Source organism: Sebastes umbrosus, chromosome 9, assembly GCF_015220745.1.
Source record: "Sebastes umbrosus isolate fSebUmb1 chromosome 9, fSebUmb1.pri, whole genome shotgun sequence".
NCBI lineage: Eukaryota > Metazoa > Chordata > Actinopteri > Perciformes > Sebastidae > Sebastes > Sebastes umbrosus.
In genome coordinates, this window is record NC_051277.1 from 52,465 (window position 1) to 78,311 (window position 25,847).

General features: G+C 41.6%; 1 protein-coding gene and 1 long non-coding RNA gene across 7 annotated transcripts in view; both read right to left on the minus strand.

Annotated features, from left to right (window-relative positions):
* Positions 1-25,847, minus strand: part of shtn3 (shootin 3) — a 51,995-nt gene that overhangs the window by 24,136 nt on the left and 2,012 nt on the right. For 4 of the 6 annotated variants that reach the window (XM_037780839.1, XM_037780837.1, XM_037780838.1 and 1 more), the window contains exons 2-8: positions 19,454-19,514; positions 5,822-5,916; positions 3,897-4,065; positions 3,417-3,514; positions 3,043-3,124; positions 2,511-2,605; positions 1,325-1,471 (exon numbers count right to left, since the gene is read on the minus strand). In XM_037780839.1, coding sequence (XP_037636767.1) covers positions 1,325-1,471; positions 2,511-2,605; positions 3,043-3,124; positions 3,417-3,514; positions 3,897-4,065; positions 5,822-5,916; positions 19,454-19,514 — 747 coding nt within the window. Of the gene's footprint in view, positions 1-1,324; positions 1,472-2,510; positions 2,606-3,042; positions 3,125-3,416; positions 3,515-3,896; positions 4,066-5,821; positions 5,917-19,453; positions 19,515-20,704; positions 21,177-21,205; positions 21,975-25,847 lie in introns of those variants that run through there. The other 2 variants (XM_037780840.1, XM_037780841.1) reach the window with 2 other exon arrangements.
* On the minus strand, positions 10,208-11,073 carry LOC119494730. Its single transcript, XR_005208282.1, has 2 exons — positions 10,752-11,073; positions 10,208-10,471 (listed from the first exon to the last, which is right to left on the minus strand). It is a non-coding gene; the product is annotated as an uncharacterized LOC119494730 (long non-coding RNA).

Below are 25,847 nucleotides of genomic sequence, written 5' to 3' on the forward strand. Positions count from 1 at the left end.
ATACATACACTAAATTCACAGTCGTTCTTTAAAATAATAAAAAGTAATGAAAGACAATAGTTTAAAATACTAAGACCAGGTATAACCATACCAGACTCCCGTTTTTCATCGCCCTCCCAGTTTCCTTCCGGGGTCACAATTCTCCCGTATTTCTCCCGATTTATGACAAGTGTTCAGACCTTATTTTTCTTTTCGTTATCTCAACCTGTTTCTGCCACTGTACAGGGTGTAGTGGAACTACTGTTTCCACCCGGACAACAATACAACTACACCAAATGTTTCCTGGGGGAAGAGAGCTGCTCGCGGTTTGAGCTGCTCGCGGTTTGAGCTGTGCTCGCCGCTGGGTTTAGGACATTGTCAATGCCCTGAAACTGCTGTTGCAGTGTACTTTATAAGTATAGTTATTTTTTGCAATTTTCTTTCTTTAAAAGCCCCCAGAATGCAGTTTTATTTAATAATAATGGATTGTATGTAGTCATGTTCAGTTGGACCTTTGTCACTTTTGGTAGAATCTTCATAACAGGTGTCACAAGGCAGAATATTAAAGAGGCTATTCTGATTTGGATGTTTGTGTTAAATGTAGGCTACACCTCCAAACTATGGAATACACTGCCTATAGATGTCAGGTCAGCCAGCAAAAATAATGTAATAAATGACTGGATAAATAACTAAATATGTCTTTAAATGTAGCAAAAATAATATTAAAAATAAATGTAGCCATTAATTAATTGATAAATGAGTCATCAATTGATTTTCTTTTAATTGTTTTAATTTGCAAATAATGATCCACAGATAGTTTGGTAGCAATCGGACCTACGGTTTAGCAGGAGATGTAAAAAAATTCAAAACGGTAGAAAATCTAGTCAGGTGAACTTTAGTAGTCCAAGAGGTTAAAGAGACAGATATTTCCCTCAGGAGTTAGTGGAGACCAAAAGAAGAGCTAAAAGGGAGAGAATATTGGACTTACATTCATCAGGTGACACAAACACAAAGACTCCTAATGAATGATTATGTTGCTCTGTAACTGCTGGGTGTGTAGATGAGCAACTGTTCGCTAACAAGATCAACATATCAACAGAAATAAAAAGGTGGTATGTCAGTGCTGTGTCCACGACTTGCTTCTGTTGCCCCCAAGTGACCAAACAAATCGGTTATTGTAGATTTAACAACAAAGTCAAGCTGAAAAAGAAGCTGATGATGACTCTGTGCTTCACTATGACTTTCTGTCAATCATACTGGATGGAAATCTTATGACAGATCAGCTCTGTCAGGACGAACACCACCTTCGATATAAAGTGAAGCTGCACATGTTTTCTGGGTTTACCTTCTGCTGATGCTGCAGACGCTCCTCCTCCAGGGTTTTGGTGACGGCAGCGACGTCCTCCAGAGCCTTCAGAAGCTGAACGCTGGGCTCAGCACTCTGCAGCAGCAGCATACTCTGCCTGTTGGCCTCCTTCTGCTTCACCAGCATCTGCAGGAGGAAGACGAGGAGGAGGAAAACATAAAGAGAGAGAGGTAGGAAGGAAGGATAGAAAAGAAGAAGAAGAACAAAAAAGAGAGGAGGAGAAAGAAACTCTTATCTTCTACATTTTTACTTCCAACATATCCTCACAGTTTTTCCATCACACAGTCTGTTTCGATGCTGCAGGCTCTTCACTTTTCAGGTCAGTAAACACACATTCAGGACATTTCATTAATCAGGCACGGTTATTAACACACACATCAATTATTATCAACACAACAATGCAGGTCAGCGTTCATCACTGAAGATAACAGCAGCATCTCTTCATGGTGAGCAATCACTTCTATCATCGGACTGGGGGACTTCAGAGAGGAAAATGTAGATTATGAATAATAATAATGAGGATTATGTTCCTCTAACATGACTGGGGTATTTCATCACATGTTCATCACATGAATAGATTAGTTAAAGCTGAACTGTGTGGATAACAACAAACCCAATCTGCCTCTCTTTTAAACACAACAATGATGAAAACCTCCACCACTGTTTACATATTTGGATTGCATGTTTCTTTTATTTTTTGCTTCTAACCGAAGCTGTAAAGCGTAACTGCACCACCTTGCTCTGCTGCATTTCTCTTATTATTATACTCTGACTCTAATACATACGGCTAAATATCAGAGTCAGACAAAACACTTTCAAATGTATCCTCCTACATAATATCCTCTGCACTCATATTTGGGATGCCATTTTCACTGTTGGAAATGTAGTTAGTTTACAATACAAGCAAAGAGAACAAGGAGATTCTGTTCATGAGCGACATGTAGAGTACGACGCCCTGGGTACTAGGAATCCAAGCTGTATTTCATAGGAGCTATAAAAGGACTTTCTCAGGTGGACATCAATATGAATAGGATGTGTAAAGTTCCTTGTTCACATATGATCACTAGTTGTATATTTACGCACTCCTGCTTTCACTCTTGCACTACATGTTACAGTGCATCATTTTCACTTTGACAGCGGCGTGTTTCTGTGGACGTTTCTTTACCTCATGTGCGTAAGTCTCAGCTTTGACTCTCAGGCTCTGCTCCAAGTCGAGCTGCTCCTTCATCCCGTCGTACTCCTGAGCCGCCATCGTGGAGACTACAGAGGCAGAGAGACAGACGGATTTTTATATTCAACCAGATCACTTCACAAAGTCTGACAGCAGTTCGCATCTTAACATGACAATGAACATTTTCATGTTAGCTTGTTACATGCTAATATTAGCATGTTAACTTGTGTACAGTTGTGTTAACATACTATCTTTCGTCAAGACTAAACATGAAGCAAATTTTATTTTTGTAATTTTCCTCCTTTTTTTTGTCTCTGCATGTTCATAAACTCTCCAGGACATAAATCACGTTCATTTACATCTCTGCATTGACCTTATATTGACCGCTACGTTCAGTCTGAACACACCTTGACATGTAGCATACTTGGCATGTTCATCTAGATGTTAGTTTAACGTGCTCATATGTTTCAGAGTTCATGTTGGTGTTGAAGCATTTGAACCTTTCTAGCGTGTTGTTGTGACTCACCTCTGTTGAATCTCTTGATGGTTTTACGTTGCTGCTCAACAGTTTCACCAAGCTCCTTCATCTCGGACTGATCTTTCTCTGACTGCAAACAGTGAAAGAGAATTCAACAAAGTTAGGCACCAGTATGCCTCTAAGAGTCACTCTCAGCCGGTCCCATCTGTCACAGGCTGAATGCAGGTATCTCACAGGTATCTCACAGGTACCTCACAGGTATCTCACAGGTACCTCACAGGTATCTCACAGGTATCTCACAGGTATCTTACAGGTATCTCACAGGTACCTCACAGGTATCTTACAGGTATCTTACAGGAATCTCATAGGTATCTCACAGGTATCTTACAGGTTGATACTGATTGATGCTGCTTTCTAATCACCTGTGAAGTCAGCTCTTCTATCCGTCTCTGCTGTTCATGAATCTGACAGACGAAATTCTTCTTCTCCTCCAATAAGGTGTTTACCGTCTCCCTCAGCTCTGACAAAACACAGATGAACAGCACAGAAAGGTAACGTTTATTTCTTGAATTTTAACAGACTAAATACTGTACGATCAACATTAGTATGTAGCGACTACCTTTTATTTTTTATTAGAAAACAAGTGCCCTAATCGGAAACGTTCATTCTCTGGGGAGCATGAATATCCACAGCACATTTCATGGTATTCTGGCATATAAATCTACGTATAGTACCTTTAACCTGTTGTTGGTACCGTGTGAATATAATTATAGTACCTTTAACCTGTTGTTGGTACTGTGTGAATATAATTATAGTACCTTTAACTTGTTGTTGGTACTGTGTGAATATAATTATAGTACCTTTAACTTGTTGTTGGTACTGTGTGAATATAATTATAGTACCTTTAACTTGTTGTTGGTACTGTGTGAAGGTGTCAGGGTTTCCATCTGCGGTGTCTGCATCAGCGTCAGCCTCCAGAGCGATGCAGCCTGAGATGCTGGGAAGCAGCTCCTCCAGACATGGACGAGATGACAGGCTCAGGTACTTCAACTTCCTGTTCTCACAGTTCAGCTGGAGGTCAAAGTTCACCAGGGTCAATGACAACATCATTAAAACTTCAAATAATTCTTCTCCTTTAAGAAACAGAATCATGGTACTTGGTAAGCAATTTGAGGGTGTTGAGAGGGGATGCCATCCTTCTTGTTAGCAAAATGAACAAAATGCCCCACGTTTCTAGTCTGCCTGATTATCTGAAATATCAGTAAGTTAGAATCTATGGCCCCGACCACGACTCTGAAATATCAGTAAGTTAGAATCTATGGCCCCGACCACGGCTCTGTAATATCAGTAAGTTAGAATCTATTGCCCCGACCACGGCTCTGTAATATCAGTAAGTTAGAATCTATTGCCCCGACCACGGCTCTGAAATATCAGTAAGTTAGAATCTATTGCCCCGACCACGACTCTGAAATATCAGTAAGTTAGAATCTAGCGTAAGGAGGGCCAGCGTAAGGATGTGAGTGACTTTGACGAGGGCCAGATAGTGCTGGCTAGACGACCAGGTCAGTCTTTTACATCATGTGGATGGTGACGAGTTGGAGGTGTTGACTCGGCCTCCAGATTCTCCAGATCTCGATCCAATGGAGCATCTGTGGGATGTTCTGGACAAACAAGTCCGATCCACCGAGGCCCCACCTCGCAACTTATACAGGACTTAAAGAATCTGCTACTGACAGCTTGGTACCAGATACCACAGCAGACCTTCAGAGGTCTAGAGGAGTCCATGCCTCCACGGGTCAGACCTTCAGAGGTCTAGAGGAGTTCATGCCTCCACGGGTCAGACCTTCAGAGGTCTAGAGGAGTCCATGCCTCCACGGGTCAGACCTTCAGAGGTCTAGAGGAGTCCATGCCTCCACGGGTCAGACCTTCAGAGGTCTAGAGGAGTTCATGCCTCCACGGGTCAGACCTTCAGAGGTCTAGAGGAGTTCATACCTCCACGGGTCAGACCTTCAGAGGTCTAGAGGAGTTCATGCCTCCACGGGTCAGACCTTCAGAGGTCTAGAGGAGTCCATGCCTCCACGGGTCAGACCTTCAGAGGTCTAGAGGAGTCCATGCCTCCACGGGTCAGACCTTCAGAGGTCTAGAGGAGTCCATGCCTCCACGGGTCAGACCTTCAGAGGTCTAGAGGAGTCCATGCCTCCACGGGTCAGACCTTCAGAGGTCTAGAGGAGTCCATGCCTCCACGGGTCAGACCTTCAGAGGTCTAGAGGAGTCCATGCCTCCACGGGTCAGACCTTCAGAGGTCTAGAGGAGTTCATGCCTCCACGGGTCAGACCTTCAGAGGTCTAGAGGAGTTCATGTCTCCACGGGTCAGACCTTCAGAGGTCTAGAGGAGTCCATGCCTCCACGGGTCAGACCTTCAGAGGTCTAGAGGAGTTCATGCCTCCACGGGTCAGACCTTCAGAGGTCTAGAGGAGTCCATGCCTCCACGGGTCAGACCTTCAGAGGTCTAGAGGAGTTCATGCCTCCACGGGTCAGACCTTCAGAGGTCTAGAGGAGTTCATGCCTCCACGGGTCAGACCTTCAGAGGTCTAGAGGAGTCCATGCCTCCACGGGTCAGACCTTCAGAGGTCTAGAGGAGTTCATGCCTCCACGGGTCAGACCTTCAGAGGTCTAGAGGAGTCCATGCCTCCACGGGTCAGACCTTCAGAGGTCTAGAGGAGTCCATGGACCCCGATAATGATAATCGTATAGTAGTATTGATTAGAGTGTGTGTGTGTGTGTGTGTGTGGGGGGGGGGGGGGGGGGGGGGGGGGGGGGGGGTGACCTTTGTGGCCAAGGCCTCTGCATTCTCCCGGCACGACTTCTCAATCTCCAGCTGAGTCTGCAGAACGCTCACCTCCTCAATCACCATCTGAGACACTGAGGAGAGGACACACAATAGGTTACACAACACACTGTCTCATGACACAGTTCAACATTATATATACATATATATATATATATATATATATATATATATATATATATATATATGTATATATATATCTCCGGTATACACCACCCAGTTCTTAAAGGATAAAGTTAATATTCACAATAAATCTGTTAAATTGGATCATATGACCAAACAATCGTGGAAATATTTTTCAAGAAGCAAACAAAGTAGAATGACAACGTCTGTATGACACCGTTCAATAGATCATTGATAAACATCTGGAGAACACAACTATCAATAGATCATTGATAAACATCTGGAGAACACAACTATCAATAGATCATTGATAAACATCTGGTGAACACAACTATCAATAGATCATTGATAAACATCTGGTGAACACAACTATCAATAGATCGTTGATAAACATCTGGTGAACACAACTATCAATGCATCATTGATAAACATCTGGTGAACACAACTATCAATAGATCATTGATAAACATCTGGTGAACACAACTATCAATAGATCGTTGATAAACATCTGGTGAACACAACTATCAATAGATCATTGATAAACATCTGGTGAACACAACTATCAATAGATCATTGATAAACATCTGGTGAACACAACTATCAATAGATCATTGATAAACATCTGGTGAACACAGGAAGTCAGAGCCCTAAACATCTGTGTTTTTAAGCAAACTGCTGCTTTTCATTCAATAAGAGAAAAGAGCAAGACAGTTTGAAGGACACATACATATTTACTATCCACCTTATTCTCAGGGTTAGGTTAGGGTTCTCAGGGTTAGGTTACGGCTCTCAGGGTTAGTTTAGGGCTCTCAGGGTTAGGTTAGGGTTCTCAGGGTTAGGTTACGGCTCTCAGGGTTAGGTTAGGGTTCTCAGGGTTAGGTTACGGCTCTCAGGGTTAGTTTAGGGTTCTCAGGGTTGGTTTAGGGTTTTCAGGGTTAGGTTAGGGTTCTCAGGTTTAGGTTAGGGTTCTCAAGGTTAGTTTAGGGTTCTCAGGGTTAGGTTAGGGTTCTCAGGGTTAGTTTAGGGCTCTCAGGGTTAGGTTAGGGTTCTCAGGGTTAGGTTACGGCTCTCAGGGTTAGTTTAGGGTTCTCAGGGTTAGGTTAGGGTTCTCAGGGTTAGTTTAGGGTTCTCAGGGTTAGGTTAGGGTTCTCAGGGTTAGGTTAGGGTTCTCAGGGTTAGTTTAGGGTTCTCAGGGTTAGGTTAGGGTTCTCAGGGTTAGCTTAGGGTTCTCAGGGTTGGTTTAGGGTTTTCAGGGTTAGGTTAGGGTTCTCAGGTTTAGGTTAGGGTTCTCAGGGTTAGGTTAGGGTTCTCAGGGTTAGTTTAGGGTTCTCAGGGTTAGGTTAGGGTTCTCAGGGTTAGTTTAGGGTTCTCAGGGTTGGTTTAGGGTTTTCAGGGTTAGGTTAGGGTTCTCAGGTTTAGGTTAGGGTTCTCAGGGTTAGTTTAGGGTTCTCAGGGTTAGGTTAGGGTTCTCAGGGTTAGTTTAGGGTTCTCAGGGTTAGGTTAGGGTTCTCAGGGTTAGTTTAGGGCTGGTTAGTCCCATAGGCTAACCATAGTTAGGCTAACAATAGTAAGGCTAACAATAGTTAGCCAACGGCACTTCTTTTGCAAAGTAATTCACCTTCAATTTAGCAAATCCTGCATTATTACTAACAGATATTTAACTAACGTTAAATTTGCATTTTCTAAACTTGTTTTCTAACTGTAGCTGTACTAACAACCAGACAAAGCTAAATCTGTGGCTTCAACAACAGTGTGTTGAACATGCACCCAAAACAACAAGGGATTGTTGTTGTGACCGACGGTTCAGGTTCCATCGCCGACCTACAGAGGAATCCAGAAGAACCTGAACCTGGAGAGACCATCATAAACCTTTTAAGTTATGTGTGCTCAGTTCATTTAGTTGCGCCCATAATTCACTCAAGGCATCATGGGGGCTAGGAATAATGTGGATAAAAGAAATGATTACAGCTCATTCCTCTCTTTGTTTTCCTCATGGAGGAGAAGTCTGGAGATGATACATTATTATATTATTTGCATTATTGGTCCTGAGCTCAGATTAAAAATGCAAAAACACAACGATACATTTTAAAAGAGAACTGGGCTTCATTTTACCAACTGTGTAATTCAACTTCCTAAAACACTAACTCACTTGTTCCTTTAAAGGCAGAGCTGCTATTTGCAGTTAACTGGATGTTTTTTGTGTGATGTTTTGCCATGACAGTGATCAGTGTGTTTCAGTGTGTTTCAGTGTGTTTCAGTGTAAAACCACTAAAAACAAAGTGAGCCTGAGGATGTGAGACGCTCGCAGCTGTCCAACATGTCACCAGAGCTCAGCTAGTTATTTTAAAATGACCCAGATATGGAGACTTTGGGAAGGCAGCAAACTCAACGCCACCGTGTCAAAATAAAGATCCATTCCTCTCTTTTCTTTCTTTCCTTCTGTCTTCTTCTGCTGTAATTTGTATGTAATTAACCAGAATTATGCCAGATAATTGTGATAATTGAAATCTTTTCACTCAAGAATTCAAATGATACGCTGTAAAAAAAAATCTAAATTTTACTGAAAATAACTTTCAATTTTTACAGTAGTTTTCATTTTTTTTAAATTGTGTGTAAACTGTAAATTAATACTGTAGATATTATATGTTAATTAACAATGCAACTATTATTTGAACTATTATGCCAATAATTAGAAATTACATTTAATTCTCATTTTTGTACAGTAAAATTACTATATCATTTATACAGTTTTTAGATTACATACAAATGCATATAAAATGACAATAATTATCTGTAATTAAATATGTAGCTCACTGTATAAAGGTTTATGTCTACTAACAATTTAACACATTTATTTCTAATTTTAAGGTAAATCTTACTAGTTTTATATTTATGTGTACTTTTACATTCATAACAATTTTACTGAAAATAACATTAAAATTTCTAATTGTAATTAAACTCAGTAAAATTACAGACATGATCTGTAAATTAACAACCCACCTGTTATTTGATGCCAATGATGACAAATTACATTTATTTCTCATTTTTGTACAGTAAAAATACTATATTATTTATAGCTCATTATATAAAGGTTTATGTCCATTTAAGGTAAATCTTTATATTTATGTGTACTTTTACATTAGAACTCTGCAATTCTGGAAATACATTTAGCAAACTTTCTTCATTACATCAAACTAAATGCATCGCCTTTTTTTTCTTCTTTTTTCTTTTTTACTACTAAGCTGCACGGCTCTCCAAGTTGAAACTTTCAGGCATGTTGGCCCTGGCCACACCCAGTATATGTATATATAAATAAGTAAGTAAGTAAGTAAGTAAGTAAATAAATAAATAAATAAAATATATATATATATATATATACAGTATATATATATATATATATATATATATATATATAAATAAATAAGGCTGTTCTTCTTTGCACAATACACAATGAAGAACTGAACAATGACAATAAAATAAATAAATACAATCTTTGCCAAGCTTAACTGTAGTTCTAGTTCTCTCCATCTCCATCTTGGTCAGAGAGTCAGAGCTGGACTGGCTGGAGTGTATTACACCAACAGGAAGCTATAGCTCTGCTAACATCCCTGATCCATTAACAGACTCCTTCCTGGTCGATGTACAAGCTCTAAATCTGATTACACTGCTGCTCTCGGTCTCTCACTCAGCTGACGGAGCGCTGCTGCCCTCAGAGAGAGTCTCAGACAACTTGGATAAAAGTCGTCTTCCTGGTTGGAAGCAGTGTTTTCATCCAGTGCTGATGTTCAGAGTCAGAGCTGGATGTGATGATCATGAAGCACAGTGAACAGTAAAACTGGTTCTAGCAGTAGCAGTGATAGTAAATACATAACCTTATGTTTTATGTTAACATACAGTATATACTTTACAGTTTCTGGAGATTTCTATCAGTTAAATAAATGTGGAGTTAGATGCACTCCCCTGGTTTGGAAATACGATTCACCTATCTCCCGATTCCATATTATCAGGATACGTGGGTACAAGTGTTGTTTACCTCTAGACCATGAAGGGAACGAGATGAATCATCCACTTCTAGAGACTTTTACTTTGTAAAATCTCTAAATGAATCCAGTAAGAATGTTTGATTTTCAGCATGTATGTAGTCAGAGATGTCCTGAAGTCAAATAGATCAGGATCATTGTCAGGAATTATTTATTATCCAGCAACCCAAAAATCAAAGATTAAAGACATTTCCCTCACAGATTAGTGGGATTTTCTTTTTAATTTATAAGGGACATGTAATGTTTTACACATATCATGTCATTAAAGTCCCCCTCCAGCCAGTTTTACTTCCTGTTTTTTGGTTTACGTTCTTCCTCAAACACAGATTGGGGGGGTGGTTAATAGTCAGATGTAATTCATCACCACGGCAACTAGATGTCATCGTTTTTCAACTCAGTTTAGATGAAATTTACTGTTAATCAGACTGTAAATGAGACAAGAATCAGCTCAACACCGACTCTCTCTCTCTCTCTCTCTCTCTCTCTCTCTTCTTCACCGTCTCCTCCTGGTGAGGCGGCCGTCTGGCTGCTGCTGCACCGAGGAGACGCACCGCCGCACGCCAGCCACAGCGCACCGGAGGACGGAGAGATGTGTTGCCGAGGTCCGCTTTTTGAAATGCAGTTTTGGGACGTTTTGAAGGTGCACCGTCCACCAGCACCGACACCGCAACGGGCTGCTCTGTGATTGGTTTATTTCTCTAACGGGACTTTTCTCTTGTAAGTCGTGCGCCCCCCGTCGTTCGGACCCGTTAGAGGCTCACAAACCTCCGGTATCGGCTGCTTGGCGTTAATTTATCTCCAGGAGCAGGAGACGGTAAGGAAGAGAGCGAGTGAGAGAGACAGTCGGTGTGTTGTGTTCATTCTGTCGGTGGGATTTTGTTCACCCGTTCACCGCACACAGACTCCATGGTGAAAATAAACACACTAAACTACGGTGGAGGAAACTAAAAATAAAATGACACCCCTATGTTAGACAGTCAACTCTCAAATGAAGTTCATTAAATAAGAACTTTTACATCAGCGTAAAAATATCACAATTAATTCAGGTTGAGGTTTTGATTTATCAATATTGATACGGAAGAGAACAGCTTTACTGTAACTGCATCAGTGACCTTTGAACCCCTGGATGATGTTTATCTGTCAGTGCAGTGCCAGAGAAAGAGTGGCGAAGAAAGATGAGTGAGAATGCTCAGAGAGAGGAGGAAGAAGAGGAGGAAGAGGAGGAGGAAGAGGAGGAGGACAGGGAAGGCTTCTGGATCTATTTTTAATCCCTCATTCAATGTTTAACGCTCATGGAAGGGCTTTGGTGGTGTGACTCTCTCTCTCTCAACCCACACGCCACGCCACATCGTCCTCTGCTCGGCTGCACCGCCGGTCAGACGGGAGGAGAGCGGGTCATACTCTGCTATTTATAGTTCTGCTCTCATTCTACGCTGTTTTACTACAGAAACCAACAGCTGGTGGCGTCACGGGGAAACACCGGAGAACTGTCTGTAGCTAGTGATGTGCAAGGTGAAATATCTTATATATATATATCTTATAAATATATCTTTCTTTGTTCTGTCAATCAGTGTACAGCCTATTTCATATGTGTGTATATATATAATGTTATGAGAGATGTCTTTCTTTTGACTTTGCATGTGTGCCAGATGTTGTACGAGAAGATGTCTTGCTGTAATTTTGGTGTTTGATAAGGCAAAGGTGCAACACATTAAGCACGTCACAGAAATAAAAATGAACTTACTAATTAACTAATCACCCTGGTTACAGACCTCTAATGATGTGTTCACTGACAACAGTTTCAACCAATCAATGCTTGAGGCGGGATTATGAATGAGGATGTCAACTTCCCAGCTAGCAACCTACGGTAGCGACACAGTGACAGAAACATGAGACAGTGGATGATATCGGTACAGTTTAAAGAAATAACAGCTCTTAGAACTTTAACGGACTTTAACCCCGACGGATACGTCTCTCGCTGCCGACCGCTCAAGGCCAAACGAGAAGTCGACCAACATGAACACAGTGTCAGACTAACCCGAACCCTTTTCAGGCTACAGATGAACAATAAGAGTCATTACGTACGGATCAGAACCTGAACACATCATAATAACATTAGAATGTACCATCCTCAATACTCATCTTTACTGAACAGAACCTGAACACATCATAACATTAGAATCTACCATCGCCTAATACTCATCTTTACTGAACAGAACCTGAACACATCATGATAACATTAGAATGTACCATCGCCCAATACTCATCTTTACTGAACAGAACCTGAACGCATCATGATAACATTAGAATCTACCATCCTCAATACTCATCTTTACCGAACAGAACCTGAACGCATCATGATAATATTAGAATCTACCATCCTCAATACTCATCTTTACTGAACAGAACCTGAACACATCATAATGTAAATCTCTCGTCCTGCTGATTTCAACACAGATTTGTTGTTCACAATGTGGCATCATCAGAGAAAGAATAGGGTGGGTCACCTGGAGGCGTCGATAGTGAGTTTAACAGTCTACCTATGGTACCGTCACGTATCCACATGTTTACATATGACGTTGTTATCAGAGTAGCTTAAGGTGTGCGTAGTGAGTGAGTGGTCGAGTGACAGAGAGAGAAGCGATAGAGCAGATCAGCTGTTTGATCAGAGCAGAGAAGACATTAGCGGTAAAGTTGTCTCGTGTTATTAAATGTACGGTAGTGTCACACACAGTCACACCTTTTGCTCTCCCCACTGGTGAAATGAATCCGGCACCGTGTTCAGGTTTCGGCATCTTACCGGGGACCGGGTGGAGCGGTGCTCCGCCGGTGATGTCGGTCTGGGCTGGACCGTCAGTGCCGGGGACGGGTGTAAAAGAGTATTTTTCTTGACGAAAATCAATTAAATGAAATCAGGGCGCGGTTTCACACCAACACACAGTCAGAGACAGACCTGTCAGCTGCACCAGATGAAAATATTTAGTCGCACTTGACAGATTTTTGGTCTCACTCTGGAGTTTTACCTCAAAAACAAAAGACAGGAAATGAATCAAGAAGAAAAAACAGCCCCAAAAAATAAATAAAATACAGCAAACAAGACAGAAGACAGAAGAGGCAGATGCACCAATATCAGTGAGTATTGTTTGTTACCAAGCTGGCATCCACTACTCATCTAATGCTACTGTAACTGCACACGTTGCTGGAAGCTAACGGTGATACCACTCAGCTCTACAGAAGTGATGGCCTGTAGCGCTGTTAGCTCAGCCTAGTTATTCACTCGACTGTACAGAGATAGAAAAGCATGTGGCTGCACTTTACCAGCATTACAGTAATTACACGCTGAAGGACAACAGACTGGTGACATGAGACCAATGAATCTGTTTATTATATTTTAAATTAAGTGATTAATTGTTTAGTCTATAAAAGCATCACAGTTTCTCTGACCGACAGTTCAAACCCAAGATATTCAGTATTTACTTGAATCCTCACATTTGAGATGCTGGAACCAGACAGTGTTTGATGTTGGGATAAATATTAATTTCATTATTTAAGTTATTTAAATTATAGAAAGGGAACAGCCTTTCAAGTGTTTACTTCTGCCAACTCCTTTTTTAGTTTATTTAGTTTATTGTAAACAACTTAAATGATCGATTATGACTGATTAAATATCAATCATAAAAAATGTTGTTGATTAATTTCATGTCGATTGACAAATTAATTGATGCATTGATTGACTTGTTTCAACGCTAAATTACATAACTGAAATGAAATATCGAATATTATTCTGCCACTATGGCACAAAGCAGATCAGTACTGATGGACAGATTCATTCATTCATAACAATCAAAGACAAAGATCGGTTTGGTAACAGACTTCAGATGATTAATTGATATTATAAATATGGCTGCAGATTGATTAATTAATGGTTTCAACATCTCATTCCATACCAGAGATACATATTGAATATTTTTAATCAGTGCTAACAGACTAATTGATTGATTGACTGCCACATGAATAAGATACAACAAGCTATTAAAAACTGTATCCCAACAAAGACAGAGAGATAATAAATATGTCAGAGAGGGACATTTGACTTTATTCACTTTGGTTTTGACAATGAAATTTATTCTAAAACTGGACTATGTGTTCTGTAACTAGTCTGGTGCTCATTTCATCAGATGCTCAAACTGTGGATCTCTCCAGTAGAAGCTCAGAGAAGCCTGAAGACAGGATTAGTTCACCTATTGTTCACAGCTCAGCTCAGTTAATGTCGCAGCTTGAACACCGCTGGCATTAATACGCACAGTCCTTTCGTTGTGAATCCTTTTTAGGGAGGAAGGTGACATTTTCAGTCACTAGTGTATCCCAACAACATTCACCAGATATCATCATTTTTTAACTCTTGAACGTCAGACCAGACATACCAGACCAGAAGGATTGGTATGGTTTGGTACTGGAGGCATTCAGCAGCACTTGCATGTTGGCTTGTGTTAATTCCCCATTCATCTTTTGAACGGTTTTAACAACATTACTCTGTATGAAAGTGCTTACTGTTGGCTAATCCTCCAAATCATCTGTTAATAACATGCCTCATCGTCACTAAAGAGGCTTTTCAACAGCAGCTTCAGCTCACTGCTGGGAAACAAAAGCAGCGCTCTGTTTTCTGCCAGTCGGATCGTTACAGGTTTTAAGGGCACGTCGTCTCTCTCATGAACTCAGAGGAGCTACTGACCCAGACAGTTTCTGACAGCAGACGGAGAGCTGGAGGACAAACTCTCTGTCTCAATGAGAGTCAGAAACTCTACGTCAGTTTGAGGCTTTCAGCTCTCAGTTATGTTCCTGTGCCTCCAGAGAAGCTCAATCTATCCTTTACCCACTTGGTAAAAAACCCACTAACGTCTGGCTTTAGTCTCCAGTCTCCAGGTTACATGATAAAAACCCACTAACGTCTGGCTTTAGTCTCCAGTCTCCAGGTTACATGGTAAAACCCACTAACGTCTGGCTTTAGTCTCCAGTCTCCAGGTTACATGATAAAAACCCATTAACGTCTGGCTTTAGTCTCCAGTCTCCAGGTTACATGATAAAACCCCACTAACGTCTGGCTTTAGTCTCCAGTCTCCAGGTTACATGATAAAACCCCACTGGCTTTAGTCTCCAGTCTCCAGGTTACATGATAAAACCCCACTAACGTCTGGCTTTAGTCTCCAGTCTCCAGGTTACATGATAAAACCCCACTAACGTCTGGCTTTAGTCTCCAGTCTCCAGGTTACAATCAGCATTTATTCTCAGGACAAATCACTCTGCATTAGTCACGGGTATTTATCAGGCCTTGGTTGATTCACCTATCTCCCGATTCAATACTATCACGATACTTGGGTGCTGATTCGATATGTATTGTGATTTTTAAGTATTACAATTCTACACGTATTGCAATTCGATAATGCGATGTTTTGTGATTTTTGTTAACTTTTTTAACACTAGACTATGGGAAAAAGTTGAATTTTATTTTCTGTCTGACCAACAGTCCCAAAGATATCCAATATTTATTGGAATTTACAGCAAATCCTCTCATTTGAGAATCTGGAACCAGCTGATATTTGATGTTGTGAACATTAAGCTCATTATTTAAGTAACTGACATAAAACAGAAGTAACCACCTTAACATTTTCACTGGCCTCCATGTTGCTTTCCACTGTTTACTAACCCTGTTTTCTGACGCGTTTGTGACGTTGAACGTGACAGACCAGATAAAGACAGAAAGGTATACTCATCTACTGGCATTGTCAAAGGAGTCTTTTGTCCATGTTTAGTGGTATAGCGTTAAAAAAACCTGCTTATACGCGCTGATTTTGGCGGAAAAAGGGTATTACTCTGTCAGTGGCAAAGGCAGAAGTAGGGTGACGTCTCAAGAAGGACTTTGGGGTGGATGGAATAAGAAGGAAGGCATTGACAAATTGGCTTTTTTTGTTATTTAGTTATGAGGAGTTGTTGTTTTCGAGGTCTTATGACATAAAATGTTGGACAAGTGGAAAGTTGTCTAAGCGGTTGGAAGAAATCACCAAGGCCATCAGGATTCATCCTCTGGTGACTATGAATGTCTGTACCAATATGTGTAATTATTTAACTCAGGACCAACCACTGTCATCAATCATCTGATCTCTCAGACACCCAGATGCATCACGGATTAAATGCAGCGCGATCATGAGCGTCCATCATCGAGGCGAGTGTATTATCTAACGGTGAGTCTCGGGTCAGGTCATGTTTTCACTGTTTTATAGTCAGTTGCTCTGTGCTCAACTCGCTCAGTCTGGCCTTTGAGATTCAAACAAGCCTGAAATCGAGTACCTGCCGGCGAGCAAAGTCTCCCTCATTAAATCCATTAAAATGTGGCCATCAGATATGGAGTAGCAGGTAGAACGGCCTTTTGAAGGACCACAATAGATAAAGAGTCAGCCCCCCCCCCCTAACACACACACACACTCATCCTTCCCACATTTTCTGCTGCTGAATAATTCATGGCAGGAGGTTTTAATAATTCATGGGAATAACATGACAAGAGCAACTGCTGTGTTCTCTGGGGAGAGGCAGTGGATGAATAAATGAGTGAATGAATGAAAGACTGAACGTACGACATGACGGGACCGCGGTGAAAAGGAGCATCAGCATTTCTGCTTAAGACTTTAGGTCCAGTTTTGCTATTGCAGACAAGTTTTTGACATGTTTCTGACAACAAATGTTGGGTTTGAGTCCAACCAAAAGGCTTATCGTCCCGTTTTTCATCTTTCATTTCACTTTCAACTGTCAAAGAGAAGCAGAAAATGACCCTACAATCTACATCACTTCAACATATCTGAACAATCTGAGACATGCAGATTCTGATTGTCAGCTCGTAAGCAGAACAAAAAACCTACAAGAGCTCCCAACAATCCAAAAGGCTTCTTGTTTTACACCCAACTTCACATGCTATATCTGAAAAAATCTAAATGCCCATGTCTCCAGTGCGTCTTTAAATCAGCCCCACTGAACAATGCTGACAGAACAGACCGTTAGCCAAACCTAATTGCATTCTGTATAGTGGCAAGACAATACTTCCTCCATTAGCAGAGAATGACAGCGGACGTACTGTAAATCTGTATCGTCTAATATAAACATAATCCAGTGAAGACTGGACTGTGATATGTGATGGTTAATGGAGACAAGAAGCAAGGACATGATTGAACAAGAAGAAGACTCTAAAACCACGCTAGTGGCTCTTTGAGACTGGATTTAGGCGTAGTGGTGCTTTAAGCTAAATGCTAACGTCAGCATGCTAACATGCTCACAATGCTAACATGCTGATGCTAAGCAGGTATAATGTTTGACATGTTCACCATCTTAGCTGGCTGTGTGAGTGTTAGCCTGCTGATATCCTGAGTTAGTCATAAACCAAAGTATTAGACTAATAGTAGTATTAGACTAATAGAAATCTAAATGAAAAGTTAGCAGATCACCAAAGTGATTAGAATTCATCCTGAGGAGAACATGAATGTCTGAACATGGCCATGGCGATTCAGTCAATAGTTGTTGAGAAATTTCACTCAGAACCACCAATGAAGACGTCATGATGGCGCTAGAAGAAAAGTCACCACAGGTTTAAGGATACATCTTCTGTGGAACATGAATGTCTGCATCAAATCAAATGGTAATCCATATTATTATATTACACTCCGAACCAAACTGGTAGATTGATGAACCATTGCCATCCCCAGGTCGTGAAGATTAGAACAGTTGGCAGTGCTTCAACATACATGTCACAACTCTGAAAAGCCAGTCTACAGAAACTTCATACAACATATTCCTCATTTGATTGTAAACCCTAAACCGGTTGGATCAGGATATGACTATCAAAATGACTGGTTACTATGACCACCCTAATTACAAATGTTTTCTTCTGTAAGCGTTGGTTCTGGGTTGTGGAAGAGCTAATTCATGTCACTGCCACGTTTTATACATATGGTTATCCCTCATAAAGGTTATCCTTGAGAACAGAAAGACAGTTTAACTGAACACATACATCTAAGAAGAAGAAGTTCAGCCACTCTGCATGCGTTCTCTCAACTTCCTGTCTCAAACAGTTCAGGATGTAAAAGGCGACTGAAATGTCACACCGAGTTGAGCTTCAGGTGGAGACTGCCTACTTCTCCAGTTACCTTTCATACAGGACAGTACAGACAGACAGGTGACTAAACTCACTGACCTCCTCATCTTCTGCAAAGTGGCCACATAAACATCAACTCTATCCAATAATGACTAAACAGTTTCCACATTACTAAAGACATGATGCTCACAGTCACTCATTTATCACCCTGCAGCTTCTTTTGTTTCCTCACATTAACCATAAACATCTGACACAACTAGCCTCCACCAGCTCTGATACCTGATCAGTAGTGATAAAATGATTTTACCTGTGTGAATAGTCATGACAGAATCCAGGAGCTGCAGCGTTATCAGCCTTCTTCCTAGAACAGCTAATAATCAGAAGAGAAACTCTCCTCCTGTTGGCTAACTTAACCTGACAGTCGTCAAGGAAACAGGCACACCCTCCTCCCTTAAACACACCCATTCAGAGGACAAGGTGTCGGTGATGTCATGTTGACAGAGGTGAGGAGAAAAGGTGTGAATGGAGAGGGGGAGGAGGGGAAGGTGTCAGCTGTCTGATTGTAGGTGGGATGATGTCAGTCTGCTTTGTGGAACATGAGATCTGATAGACTCTGTGTGTGTGTGATGGGGGGTGAAATTAATTTAGGTAATTCCAGTTTACTCCAACGTGGGTCTTGTTTTCATCGTCTTTATCAGTTTGTAATCACCAGAAAAGTAACAGCTGAGATCTGGAAACACGACTGAAAAGATGGGCAGTCAAACAGTTTAAATGTCCAAACCAGTTTATCTAGAGGTCAAACTGAAGGTGAACACACCTGAAATGTAAACAGGGAATACGGTCGGGTCAAAGTAGAAACCAGAAGTCTGTAAACTGTGCTGGACATTTCAAACGGACAGTTTAGGTCACGTCTGGCTTTTTGTCCGACCAGGAGTTTGTTTTCAACCTGTTGGTTCATCATGACTTCTTTTTAGTGATGTCAGTTTGTCCAAAGATCTCAGCTATTACCTTGCAGTGTTCTAGTTTTGTTGTTGAAAACTCAACTGGAAAAGGATGAAACCTCAGAAAGAGCCACAGAGGAGGATCCTTCTTCCAGGATGGATAGATATGTAATAGATGTTGTTTTGCATGTCACGCTCATGGAAGTTTAAAGCAAGTTTAGCCCAAAAAAATAACCTCTGATAACAAAATCATCTGAAATCCAGCCATTTCATTGGTAGTATATATTAATATATAAATATATATATATATAAAGTTCTGTGAGTTTAAACACTGCTTAGTGTGTGTGAGGCTGCAGGGAGCCGGACTCACCTCTCTTGATGTGTTTGAGTTGTCTCTCGGCCTCGTCTCTCTCCTCCGTCAGTCTGTTGCACTGCAGGAACAGACAGCAGGTCAACTCATTAGATCCTGTTCCACTACAGACTGCTGAGTATAGAGGAGGCTGTACAGGTACAACAGAGTAGAGTTACACACTGAGACACACACAACCACCGGCTGTGTGTTCACACTGAGCTGTTAGAAAGCACCAGTTTCACCACAAATCACTTTAAAAAGACTAAATGGTTCCTGGATCTATTAGTCAATATTCAAACTGAACTTGAACTGAAGTTTTCTGGTTCCAGGGACACTTAAATACTTAGAAGATCAGTGGTGGGAGAAGTATTGAGATCTTTTACGCAAGAAAAAGTAGTAATACCACAGTATAAAAATACTCAATTACAAGTAAAAGTCCCGCATTCAAAATATTACTCAAGTAAAAATACTAAAGTATTAGCATCAAAGTCCAGGTGTGAGGTGTCAGAGGGCCAACATGCCCCGACCGGCAACACAGAATCTCTACGTTTAACCTCGTGGCTGATGGGCACCATGGTGACGGTGTAAATTAAGAACTCGTAGGAATGAGCTGTCAAAATGTTTTAAACTACAAATCATTTTTATGAGAGCATACATGACTTCTGTAATGATGTTTCACCTTTTTGCTGGACAAAGTGCACGACAGGAGACTGTAAAGTGATCTCTACTAAACGTTAGCTCATGGAAGCAGTTCACATGATAAACTACAGGTTCAGCTCGTTCCCTTTGAGTCGGAGCTGCAGCTGGAACTGATCTTTTCAAGAGTTCATGCCAGTTAAGAACACATACTGTAAATACGAGCATCAGTTCAGAGTATTCAATTCAATTCAATTGATTTGTATGGATCCCTTGCTGTGCTATATTTAGGATGAGCAGCTGTGGAGAAGCTCCGTTTGGATGTTGGAGGGATGAAACTTGGTTGACAGCAGCTGCAGACGTCACTGAGGTTAACAAGTACAAACCTGCGTCAACACTCAAGGACAAACTGCAGGTTTCATTCTGACTCCTTCTGGGTAGAAAGGACAGTAAATCAAAGTGTTCCCGTCCTGAACTTCATTTAGTCTATCATCATAATCAATGTAGGTGATTGATAGTTGAGCACTTTAAGGCTTGGACGAATATAAAACTCAGGTTGAACCACCAGTTCAACAGATAAGAGAACATATCTGTTCTTTGATATGAAAGAGGAGAAGTTTAAGGTGCATTAACCTTCCTGAGAGAAGAAGACGTAGTCTATGCTCATCTCAGAGATATCTTCAAAGAAAGAGTTTTCAGACGAACCAAAGAACTCTTTGGTAAATGTTCAACCCAGTGAGGATGTTTTTTTCATCCTCTGGTCCAATCTCAGGTTAACAATGACATCATCTCATCTTTCATCTGAACTCAAGTTCATCTTGTCTTTATCGGACAGAGATGTTCTACGGTGTTCAGTCAGTAGTCATCTATCTGCAGTGCTGCTGTTCTCTGGACACGCTTCATTTAAAATGCTAACTGGAACTCGTAGAGCATTCAGTGACCTCCTGTTGAAGATAAAAAGTCCATTTGAGTTCAAACAACCTCCAGAAGAAAGAACTGATTACACACTCAATACTTTAACTACTCTATTCTGGAGACTGGTCCCAGTAACAAGATGCTTCAACCTCTGAAGGTTCATCACAATCAGACCCAGAATATAGCAGCTATGGCTTCTTCATGTTTCCATGTTGTTACCTTTGATTGGTTCTTCCATCAGGCGGCTGCAGTAATGTTAAATATGAGAAGATGTTTTGTTCCAAACAGACTCCAAGACATCGAGATACGAACTTTAGATTTCTCCAGTGAGGTGTTGTGAGAGGTGCTTCCTACAGCTGGACCAAGAGGTGTGTTTCAGGTTGGATCAGTCCAGGTGAGCTGGATCTTCCTGATGACTCAGCTCCGCCCTCCAGACTCCTCTGAAGGTCACATGCAGCTTCAGTCTGAGGCTACATTACAAATCTCATCTTCTAGTGCAGCTTCCCTTACAGAGTGCGTACTGTTGCATTCACCTTGCATGCTATTGGGATAATACTTCTTCACAACACTGCACCTTGAGTTCTGACCCTCTTGCTCTGATATCTGATTGTGGGTCAGAACATGTAGATGTAGTAGAACCTCCTGCCTTTGACATACTGTATGTATATGTATATGTATGTTTCTGGTATACTAAATACTCTGGCAGTATGGGTAATGGAACGCACATTAAGAGTTTACATGGAGCACCCCAACGCAAAAGTAGTTTTATCATTAACACCTGGAACCAGCTGCTGGTCTCTCCGGGTGGACTTTAGTCTTCAGAAGACGATGACTGTACAGATCTATAGCTGACTGAGATCTGACCAGCTGATCATATCACTATCACTCTACCTGCATTTACACATTTACACATTTACACATCTACACATCTACACATTTACACATCTACACATCTACACATCTACACATTTACACATCTACACATCTACACATTTACACATTTACACATTTACACATCTACACATCTACACATTTACACATCTACACATTTACACATCTACACATCTACACATTTACACATTTACACATCTACACATTTACACATCTACACATCTACACATCTACACATCTACACATCTACACATTTACACATCTACACATCTACACATCTACACATCTACACATTTACACATTTACACATCTACACATCTACACATCTACACATTTACACATTTACACATCTACACATCTACACATTTACACATCTACACATTTACACATCTACACATCTACACATCTACACATCTACACATTTACACATCTACACATCTACACATCTACACATTTACACATCTACACATCTACACATCTACACATTTACACATCTACACATCTACACATTTACACATTTACACATTTACACATTTACACATTTACATCAGACTAAAGGTGGAGCAATGACGGAGGTTTCAAAGGCTTCATCACATGTAGAGAAGAAGAGTGTCAGACCTGATCTCTCTCTCTCTCTCTCCTACCTGCAGTCTCTCTCTCTCTCTCTCTCTCTCTCTCTCCTACCTGCAGTCTCTCTCTGTCTCTCTCTCTCTCTCTCTCCTACCTGCAGTCTCTCTCTCTCTCTCTCTCCTACCTGCAGTCTCTCTCTCTCTCTCTCTCTCTCTCTCTCCTACCTGCAGTCTCTCTCTGTCTCTCTCTCTCTCTCTCTCCTACCTGCAGTCTCTCTCTCTCTCTCTCTCTCTCTCTCTCCTACCTGCAGTCTCTCTCTGTCTCTCTCTCTCTCTCTCTCTCTCCTTCCTGCAGTCTCTCTCTCTCTCTCTCTCTCTCCTTCCTGCAGTCTCTCTCTCTCCTACCTTCAGTCTCTTTCTGTCTCTCTCTCTCTCCTTCCTGCAGTCTCTTTCTGTCTCTCTCTCTCCTTCCTGCAGTCTCTTTCTGTCTCTCTCTCTCTCTCTCTCTCCTTCCTGCAGTCTCTTTCTGTCTCTCTCTCTCTCTCCTACCTTCAGTCTCTTTCTGTCTCTCTCTCTCTCCTTCCTGCAGTCTCTCTCTCTCTCTCTCTCTCCTACCTGCAGTCTCTTTCTGTCTCTCTCTCTCTCTCCTTCCTGCAGTCTCTCTCTCTCTCTCTCTCTCTCTCTCATACCTTGAGTCTCTTTCTGTCTCTCTCTCTCTCTCTCTCTCTCTCCTACCTTCAATCTCTTTCTGTCTCTCTCTCTCTCTCCTTCCTGCAGTCTCTCTCTCTCTCTCTCTCTCTCTCTCTCATACCTTCAGTCTCTTTCTGTCTCTCTCTCTCTCTCCTTCCTGCAGTCTCTCTCTCTCTTTCTCTCTCTCTCTCCTTCCTGGAGTCTCTCTCTCTCTCTCTCTCTCTCTCTCCTCCCTGCAGTCTCTTTCTGTCTCTCTCTCTCTCTCTCTCTCTCCTTCCTGGAGTCTCTCTCTCTCTCTCTCTCTCTCTCTCCTCCCTGCAGTCTCTTTCTGTCTCTCTCTCTCTCTCTCTCTCTCTCCTTCCTGCAGTCTCTCTCTCTCTCTCTCTCTCTCTCTCCTTCCTGCAGTCTCTCTCTCTCTCTCTCTCCTCTCTCTCTCTCTCCTTCCTGCAGTCTCTCTCTCTCTCTCTCTCCTCTCTCTCTCTCTCTCCTTCCTGCAGTCTCTCTCTCTCTCTCTCTCCCTTCTTCTTGCAGTCTCTCTCTCTCTCGCTGTCAGCTCAGCTCAGATTTCCCTGAGGGGGGGTTTCAGCGATGGCAGCGGGTTCACCGGCAGACAGCAAGGCGCTGGCACTGGCAGGGTTAGAGGTTCAATTCCCTGAGCTGCTCAGTGAGTACAGAGATGCACAACTACTCTTTTGTTCTTTTAAATGAAAACCCATAAATCCCCCGTTACCTCTACGATCTAACCGTTTGATTTGATGGTAACACGTTTCACAGCAGCTTCAGGAGCTTTTTGTTCTCATATATCAGAGCATATATAAGATATATAAGAGCAGCTGTAATAAAACTAATTCTTCCTTTTCATTGTGATTAATTACACCGCTGAACATTTAGACAAGGTTGGATCATCTTTAGTCTAGAGTCTCTTCCATCAGGCTCTTTCAGAGGATTCATTTCATCCTTTTCTGCTCTTAGATGCATATCATCAGCTACAACTTTCATTTTTGATGTTTAGTCTAAAAATGTTAAACAATAAGCCGAGTTAAAAATGCCTGTAACAGTTTCCTAAAGTGTGAGGTGACATCTATCACATAATGAGACAAATCCTTACTTAACTTTGAACATTTAGCACATATATATATATATACTGGAAAAACAAAGTAGTTAAACTTGTGTTTGGTGGATTATTTCTCTGTTGTTACAATGCTAATGGTCATTGTATTCTACATGTTGGAAAGCCTGTTTATTGACCTTCACAATGATGTCCAACTTGTAAGGATCATGCATTTGTGGGATGAGCAGCACAGCTGATTATGTGGGGAGCGCCCAAGAACAATGTTCCAAAATGCTCTTCCAACGGTAAACAGTGTATTCTCATAAGGCTACCAGGAAGCCTGCAATGACTGCCCTTCACCGTCAGGCCCGTTGGCGCTGGTGTCTCCAACACAGACAATGGAACCTGAACATGTGGGGGAATGTCATGTTCAGTGATGAGTCCAGGTTCTGTCTGCCAAAGTTGGATGGCAGGTCAAAGTATGGAGACGACGTGGAGAACGCTATGCTGATTGTTGCACCGATGGAGTAACAGCTTTTGGTGGGGGCAGTGTCATGGTGTGGGGGGGGGGCATCTCCCTCACTGGCAAAACAAGGCTTGTCATCATTGAAGGCCATCTCAATGCAGGGAGATATCAGGATGAGATTCTGCAGCCAGTGGCGATCCCATATCTCCACAATCTGGCACCTAACTTCATCCTCCAAGAAACAACGCTCACCCCCACAGAGCCAGGGTTATCACAGACTACCTCCACAATGTGGGAGGAGAGAGAATGGAACGGCCTGCCAAGAGTCCACACCTCAACACAATTCAACATGTTGGATCAGCTTGGGCGTGCTGTACGTGTTAGAGTGACCAACACAACCTGATCAAGCTGATCTGCAACCAATCCTGGTTGAGGAATGGAACGCCATCCCACAGCAACGTGTGACCAGGTTGGTGACCAGCATGAGGAGGAGGTGCCAGGCTGTTGTGGCTGCGTATGGATCTTCCACCTCTACTGAGGCTCCTGACGGTGGATTCAATCAATCAATATGTCTTGTTTGTTCCTTGTTACTGATAGAGAGTTCAATCATCCACCAAACAACTCACAACAAGAGTCAACACCAACAGGAGAATACACTGTTCACCATTGACGGAGCATTTTGGCAAATGTTTCTTGGGCACTCCCCACATAATCAGCTGTGCTGCTCATCCCACAAATACATGATCCTTACAAGTGTGACATCATTGTGAAGGTAAATAAACAGGCTTTCAACCATGTACAATACAATGACCATTAGCATTGATACAACAGAGAAATAATCCACCAAACACAAGTTTCCGAACTTTGTTTTTCCAGTTTATATATATATATATATATATGTATATGTTATCAATAGGTGCTGATCTGATGAACTTTCTGAAGCAATGATTGGACTAATTGTTTCCCCCTATTGTCCATAATATGCTCAGATCAGTGAGTATATACTTTATGAATATTTAACGTAACAAAATGTCCACTTACAAGCTTTCAACTGCATTTCATGGTCTTCACTCAGTGAACGGTGGCTCAGGTGGGTCATATGGTGACACAGCTGAGCTCCATTCAAAGAATGAAGACCATGAATATATAGTTGAGAGCTCTGGAAGACAATAAGTGGACCTTCTGATCGTAGAT